Source organism: Phragmites australis, chromosome 22 (genome assembly GCF_958298935.1).
Source record: "Phragmites australis chromosome 22, lpPhrAust1.1, whole genome shotgun sequence".
Lineage (NCBI taxonomy): Eukaryota > Viridiplantae > Streptophyta > Magnoliopsida > Poales > Poaceae > Phragmites > Phragmites australis.
Genome location: NC_084942.1, coordinates 19976293 through 19984640, shown reverse-complemented (window position 1 = coordinate 19984640; position 8348 = coordinate 19976293). Strand labels below are relative to the sequence as shown.

The window sequence follows — 8348 nt, the reverse complement described above, 5'->3', positions numbered from 1 at the left end:
TTAAACGCAAAAAAAAGTCAAAAAAATATTTTTCACCCAAGCCAATCCAACTCAGGCCTATCACTACTCATCACGTGTCTCTACTTATTTTTCAGGCTGTTTTTAGAATGTGCTTTCCGTGGGAATCGAACTCGCGACGGCCCCTCACACGCGTAGCTGCCTAACCACCTCAACCTCGCGTGCGTCTTGAAGGGACTCGGATAAAAGATCCTTTTAACTATTTTGTCGAGGGTCATAAATGACGAGTCACAGTTATGATCCGTCACCAATGTTAATTTTACAATAGACATAAAAACCAATTGACTCGGAGTGCCTTCGGTTAAATGACCATAACTTTTGCATACGAACTCCGATTTTGATGTTTTTTTGACTCTATAGACATCTACAGAAAAAGTTACATCCGTTTCTCCCCAATTTTGTCGGGTTTGGCGAATTTTTCGAGGCCTAAAATGGCTTGGAAAATTGAGTTCTCGCCTCCGGAAGTTTCTGCACCGTTTCCGGAATGAGCGTTTGTGTCCAGCCGTTACCCCTTACATCAAACTTGAGCAGAAATGTACAATGGTTCATATTCTAGTACTTCTGAAGTGAGAAAAAATAAGAGAAAAATAAAATAAAAATAATTTTTTTTGCAATGTTTGGATCATTTTCTATATTTCTGAATAACATCATTAGTGCCAGGTCATAACTTGACCCATCACTTATGATAGATCTATGAGACCCGTCACCGATGAGTTAGTTATTAGTGACGGGTCAAAACTTGACCTGTCACCAATGACTAGCCTACGATGACCTGTGAGTAATGAGTCGTTATTGGTGACGAGTCAAGTGTTCACCTGTCACCAATGATTGGCATTAGTGACGGATCACAACTACGACTCATCACTTTTATCATAAATGACGGGTCATATTACATAGTATCTTCTTTATCTGTTTTTCACGTAGTGTAATACAAACGGTTTTTGTTTCTTAATCATCTGCAATGATTTATTGTAGCAAATGGTTTTTATTTCTTAACCATCTGCAATGATTCGTCAAAGTAGACGGTTCATGAACTATTTGCAATATCTTGTTTATTCAAGACACTTTGTAGGTTCGACATGTACCTTTTTAGCCATTAAGGCTGTGTAGTAGTGTACCACGTACATGTGGCTCTGTTATGTGTTAGATTTCCATAAAATCTCAATTTCTGAGACTAGTCCACGTTGGCAAAAAAAAAAAAAAAAAAACTGTTAAGTCAGCAAAACAGGCATGTAAAACCACCTTAGGGGTAGATCAACTTAAAGAAAAGAAGAGAGCACCGGTTGGCATGTTCCTGTTTCACCTGCCTTTTGCATATGCTTGTCAGATATTGGAGCTGTGAACATAATTAGTACATAATAATGGGATATGTGTGTAGCAACCCCCACGCTGTGATGCACAGTTGGCATTGATACCTAGTTGTTGCAGATTGCTCTGCGTGCTAATTGCTTCCATAAATTTAAGTTTGTTTATTCATACCGGTGTGTATAGCTTATTCGGTCAGAGCTCTCCTACTGTATTTTGTTAACTCAGCTGCTGACAGCGCCAATGTATGAGAATACGAGGCATATTTTTTTCCTGGCATAAGGATATATTATATTTATTTTTTAACATTTTCTTAATAGCATTTTAATTTTTAAACATAAAACCTCCCAGAAGATAGTAGTATTTTAAAAACTGACCCTTGTAGCCAAGCACTAGCCACGACAGCACATTACACTGAGGTGAAAGCATCTTTTTCCACGCCAACAGTAATGGTCTGGGCAAAAAGGTTAGGTTAAAATTTCTGAGAGAGTTTATTTAAAGATATTAATAAGAAAATGAAAAGAACTCAGACTAAGAAGGGTTTAAAAATGATAAGAGTAAATTAGGAGTCTTATATTGTTATAAACTAGATCATACGTGCTTATCCAGCCAAATGCCTTAATAATTTTTTAATTAGCAACCGGTTGTCAGTCGGTTAATTACCACTTCACTCGAAAGAAAGCCATTTAGATTGTCTATACATATATTGCATAGATAACAAACACTAGAAAGATATGTTATTTCAAATAAAAAAATATGTATTGTGGAATTGTAATTTTAGTGATGAATCTGGGACCATCAATTTTAGTTATGTTCACTTATGTTCACAGTGTATATAATAATTTGTTCACCATGTAGACCCAAATCTGTAACTCCGATCGACCTCAAAGTTTAACAACAGAAACTAGAAACAATCACAGAACTATTCCAATAAAAATCATGTCAATCGGATATCTAGATCTAAAATTATGCACTGAACCACAAAAGCAGACTATTACAGATGGTGACAAACATTAATTAAACACTAATTTCATGATTAAGAAAAATTAAGAAAGATTAATCAATGAATCTTTTCATAATATTAACTTGATACTCTAGGATGATTTTGATTGGATCAAACTAAGACAAATCATGTTAAAACAAAAGATCCAAAAAACCAAAACTGGAAGATGAAACAAAGAATATGGAGAAAAGAACAAAATTACTAACTCATCAACTTATAAAACTAAATCACATTGTATAGATGAGTTCACAAAATGTATTTCCATAGCATCCCTATAAAAATTTCCACTAAATCTCAAATTCTAGTTGGGTTCCTCTTTTCTCCCTCTCTCTGAAACAAAAACTAATTATGTGCTCCCAATTTTCTTCTCCTCTATCTCTCTCTGTTCTCTGCAGAACTGCCTTCGCTCTCTGTCCTATGCATTCTGCTATACGTTCTGCTCTATCTTTTTTTTATACCGAGACGTTTTATACCTAGACGTGTATACATGCAGGATGTAGCGTTCGATTCGGTCTCCCCACCGAACACCACACCAGCACAGAGCCTGAATCCGACGCGTACACGAAGTTAATGGAGCAGGACAACGTTCAGTAGCACCTGCTAACTAGAGATGAAAACGGTAACGGTAGTTCCCGTTTCACCGAGCACCATTTTTTAAAACGGCCAATCGTTTGATCTGGAATCGGTATTTAAAAAAAAAAAACGGTAACGGCGTCGATAAACATTCCGAAAACTGTGTCGGAAACGATTTTGGTCACTTCTAACCGTTTAATCAGTTTTCTATTCCGGAATTACCGAACTCGTATAAGACCGGAGTTATCCGGTGCTACAGTACTCCGCAAAGTACTGTAGCACTGGAAATCGATCTCAGCAGCTATCTTATTCAGTGGTACAGCCAAATAGTGACGCTACAGTGTTGCGGAGAGGGAGCTGGCGTCTTATTTTTGCGGGTACTGTAGCAGCACGCATACTGTAGACGTTTCTGTAGCATCACTGTTTACAGTGTCCGATAGTGGGTTCGGAGTAGAAAACGCGTCGGGTATTGTAGCAGTACTGTTTATGAAGGCTGACAGCGGGATCAAAGAGAGAAAACAAGAGTAGAAGGTAGGAAATAAGGTAGCTGCTGAAAATAAAAAAAATAAAAGATACTGTAATAGTGATAGGGGATATTGTAATAGTATTTTTAAAAATAAAAATTTAAAATAGCTATTGAAGATGACCTAAGTCTGTGAGAAAGAAAAAATCTCAGCCCACGTCTCTAAACGAGACTTTCGTGCAAGGACTCCAATCCAACTGAGGGTGCCATCCTTTCACGTTTGTGGTCCATTTCTAGTCCCATTTAGTCTCAGTTTGGTACAAGTCGATATCATACAGTTCTTCCACTCATGACTCACCAAGTCACCAGTGATAGGAATAGTGTTCTTTCCCTCCAAGTGCTGGTATAACGTGAACTTTACTTTCCAGCCCCTTTGCAAGCGCCAGGGCCCAGCCGCATACAACCTAGCCTGCCGACCGCCTGCAGCCTGCCTCTCACACATGCATGGAGCGTAGAGGAACAGGAAACCATCATATAGAATATAAGACATCATCGAGGGGCGGAGCATAAGTGCAATTTCTATCTAACCCTATCTAGTTTGCTATCTTATTTTCTAACGAACGTGTATTAAAAATAGTCTCTAACTGTTTCGTTACTGAGGTTGTTATGTTTGAGATCTCCTCATTCTCGTAGCTTCGGTCGCCACATCTAGCGAAGGACGTATTTTCACTATCGAGCAACTACCGTCACGGAATCCTCCTTCACGCTACCTTCCGGCAGGTTCGTTTCCATCTCATCCTCTTTCTTATTTCAGATTTGTGGTAGTCGATTTGAAGTAGGCTTGTCGGATCCACCCAGACTTACCGGATCTGGGGGGAAGAGTCGTACCGGAGGGGGAGTTCGCCGGCCGCTACGCTCGCGCCGCACATTGGCCCCACACTCACCCGCTGTTGCCCCTATGCTCGCACCACAGTCCTCTCCGCGTTCGTCCCCCCGCGCTCGCCTGACCGCTAGCTTTCTCTGTTCGGCTTGGTTCGAGAACGCACGCACCAACTAGCTTCTTCCGTCCGACTCGGTTCGAAAGCACGCACACGAACCTGATAGCTAGAAGTTATAAAAGTAGATTTTTTTAAAGAATTTTAACTAAATATTAGCTTAGGATTTTTAGATCTTGCCAATTAAAATGGGTTGCTAGTAAGCTCTAATTTACTTATAGAAACATTTATAATTTTTAAACCACTCTTATACTTAAAAAAATCGAAAGTTAAATGAAAAATATAAACTTACATACATAACACATAGCTAGCTAGCTTTCCGTTCCGATCGGTGTGATTTTACGAACCAGTCCAAACGTACTCTGTTATGTGTGAACTCATTTCAAACAAAAAAATGAACAACAAGGCCAATGATTTGGTGTAGGAATCAGGTGAATAGACATGCATATATAGAGGTGAAAAATGTAGCTGTTGGAATAGAACCATTGGTAATGTAGTCGTTAGAAATATATCTGTTAAAAATATAGCGATTGAAAATATAGCCGTCGAAAATAACACCGTTTAAATATAAAATGGTTATTTGTTAGTTATCATATATTAATAAAATAGAGGTGAGTGGATTATAGAAAGATAAATTTAGAAAATTAGTTAAAGCATGCTAGAAAGTAAGGAACAAAATTTAAATAGAAAATTCTCTATTTAAGAGAATAAAAAACTAGAAATAAGAAATAGGTTCAAGTTGGTCCAAGACCTTGATGCCTACTGATGTCGGTATGATAAGGGCTCGTGTGTTTCCTATTCTGTTTGATGTTGACATGGTAAGTGATTGCATGTTTTCTATTCTGTTTGGTGGCTTGACTCGTGAAAGAGAACAGTCGCTCGGCTCGTTTGATGTGCGACTTGGCATGGCTCGCAATCAAGATTTTCGCATGCGGACAAGTGGCGCCCATCTTTACGGGAGGAGGTTCTTACACCATCGCTCCATAGAATTTCAGGTATGAGGACGATTTAAAAAACCTAAAGACTAAATTCCGAGTGTGTATGTTTTTATCGTGTGGTATGTATGTTCGTATCAATTGTTTATTGAGCATCAAATGTTATTAACTCGTGTGCTATTGTATATATAGAGAAAAGAAAGATAACAAAATTGGTGACGTCATTCACATGCAACTCTATTTCAAAATTTTAAAAAACCATATTTTCCAAACCGAGCATCTAAATTAAAATCCGATTGCATCATTGTGTTCCGTGCGATAAGAGCTTCAAAACTAGACCACAGTTCAGTATATTTTGATGATATTTTTTTAATATCAACTTCATATAAAAAAGTGCTTCTGTGTGTATTATAATTTGCTTACAATTTTTTGAAAACTTGCTCATGACTTTACAAAAATTACTTATTCATTGAAATGTGTTTCTCAAATTTGTACCCAATTATGCTAATTTTGCTTTTTAAATTCACATAATATGCTTTTCTAGGTTCATATGAATTGCTCGTAATTCGGAACCAATATGTTTTTTTATGAGTTTACACGGATTTGAGTTTTGCAAATTGAAACAATTTGCTTTTTGGATTTTCTGGACTGTTTGGGTGCGCCTCTCTTCTTTGCTGCATTGTCCTGCTAGTCTTTGTTAGGATTACTAAAAATGGAAAAGATGATCAGATGAAATACTTTTTCACAGCATATGAAATGCTTTTTCATAGTATATAAAATGCTTTTTTCAATGCATAGGATTTTTGCCTATGGACACAGAAATTCGTTTTTTCCCAGGTGTTGTCGCAGACGCGCTCTGCGTGCGGATGCCAATTTGCCCTAATTAAGAAAACAATTAATTAAATATTTTTTTAATTAAAGGTGTGCATGCTATCCGCTTATAGCATACACGACCAGTATTTAGTCATGTCTTTAAAAAAAGGAAAATAAAAAGGGGCATGCATGCATGGGAAAAAATGGACCGGTTGCTTGTCCGTATTGAGGATCTCAAAGCTAGCGAGTCGAACCTTACACAATCACGTGTATGAATGTGGCTCTCGTCGTCCTTTTTTATTCTCACGCACGCATCCACAGCCACGCATGCATCTCACGCACGGTTGATCGCGCGGCTGCTTCCTTCTGTTGGGTGTGGTACGTGCAGTCGTTACAACGATGCTGCTCCTACTGACGGTCGCCTTGTGTGCCGCCGCCGGCGTCGCCTCAGCCCCCGAAGGCCTCCTCGTTGGCTCGACCGCCGCCGTGACGACGGTGAAGTTGGTCCACCTCCTCTGCTTCGCCACCTCCTGGGGCGCCACTGTCTGGGCCATCTTCATTGGCGGCGTCATCATGTTTTTGTATGGATGCATATACTACCACCCTCCAGCTTAATTGTTGCTCTCTCTCTCTCTCACACACACACACACACGATCTGCGTGCATAAGCAGATATTTCTTTTTGTGGTTACGAAGGAACCTGCCAAGGCACATGATGGGCAGCCTGCGGGGGAAGGTGTTCCCAGCGTGCTTAGCGCTGACGGCGGCATGCACGGCCGTCTCCTCGGCGACGTTCGCGTGGCTCCACCGCCCGTGGCAGGCAATGCCTGCCGTCGAGCGCCGGCAGCTCGGAGTTCTCGTTGCCGCTGCGGGGCTCGACCTCGCCAACCTGCTCCTCTTCGCTCCCAAGGTCCTCAAGGTACCACCCATTCTTGACCGCCTCAAGGTAGTGAATAATAGTGACATAAAGCCAACACGTACGTGTATTCCCGTGCATATGGAACTCGTGTAAATGTAAGAATAATTAATTACCTCGATAGTGATGGTTCTTATGTTTCATGCACTAGAAGCCACAACTCACCCGAAAGCTTAAACTCAAAGGGGGTCTACAATTATTTTCTTGACTTCAAAATTAATTTCCAGTGACTAAAGACATTTACTTCTGAAATTCTAATACCATAATCGAAAGTCTCATGCCCAACCAACTTACTCAACTGTTCAAATTGTTAGCCAATGTTGCTTCCAGAAGAAAAACTGTTAACCAATGGTGAACAATATACTTCAACATTGATATGCAACATAGGCGACAACATGCTTCAACCATCTCGTGGACTGCAGGTGATTCGGGAGAGACACAAGCTGGAGAGGGGCCTCGGTGTCGGCGACCTAGGCTCCTTTGACGGCATGCGGAGCAACGCGCGGGCGGCGGGTTGCTGCGCCGCCCTTGCCGCGGCCAACGGCAGGTTCCGGATAGCCCACGCCCTCTCAGCGCTGGCCACCCTCACGTCGGCCGCTGGGCTCGCCGCGCATTCATGCTACCTCGCTGGCAAACTTGCACCGTGATGTCCTGTCTAATAATATTTACTCTGATTCTAAATATAAGTTGTTTAGGACATTAAAATGGTCTTCAGATGCGACACTTTGACAAATAATTTCTATGAAGATATGTTATTTAAAAATGTATATTGTGGAATTGTAATTTTAGTGATGAATATGTTACCATCATATTTAGTTATGAAGTAATTTTACGGTGGTCTCAGAATAATTTGGACTATCTATTTTTAGATTGGATGGACCAGATCGGTTAAAATACTTTCTATTGTCAAGATGTAGTATACGGAGGATATAGGAGTAGCATAGGCAGTATACAAATATTTTTAGGAAAAAAAAGAAATGGCATGGTGTTCCCAGCTTATCGTCGCCCCCTCCCCCGCTCCTGCATGCCGCCACCGCTCGTGTGCTCCTCTGTAGTTCATGCGCGCCTCCGCCTCTCCAGCGTGCATTAGCATGCTCTCACAAGTATAGTCGCATCTTTCGTATGATTGAATGAACCGAGTATTTTATGGATTACGTAAAAAAGTTGTAGTGCCCTTCAATAATATGGTGGGTAAATTTTAATAATACTGTAATAATTACTAAAATACCAAATAATATGGATGGTAAGATTAAGTCTATACTACCTTCTGTCTATAGGTAGTATGGAGCACCGTAAAAGTTCTCTAGTTATATTCACAATGTATATAA

General features: G+C 40.1%; 1 protein-coding gene across 1 annotated transcript; it reads left to right on the top strand.

Moving 5' to 3' along the window:
* The first annotated feature begins 6504 nt into the window (after window positions 1-6504).
* Window positions 6505-7667, top strand: LOC133904583 (uncharacterized). The gene is made up of 3 exons (XM_062346064.1): window positions 6505-6686; window positions 6801-7023; window positions 7443-7667. The coding sequence occupies exons 1-3, from the start codon at window positions 6505-6507 to the stop codon at window positions 7665-7667; spliced, it is 630 nt and encodes a 209-aa protein (XP_062202048.1).
* The last annotated feature ends 681 nt before the right edge of the window (window positions 7668-8348 follow it).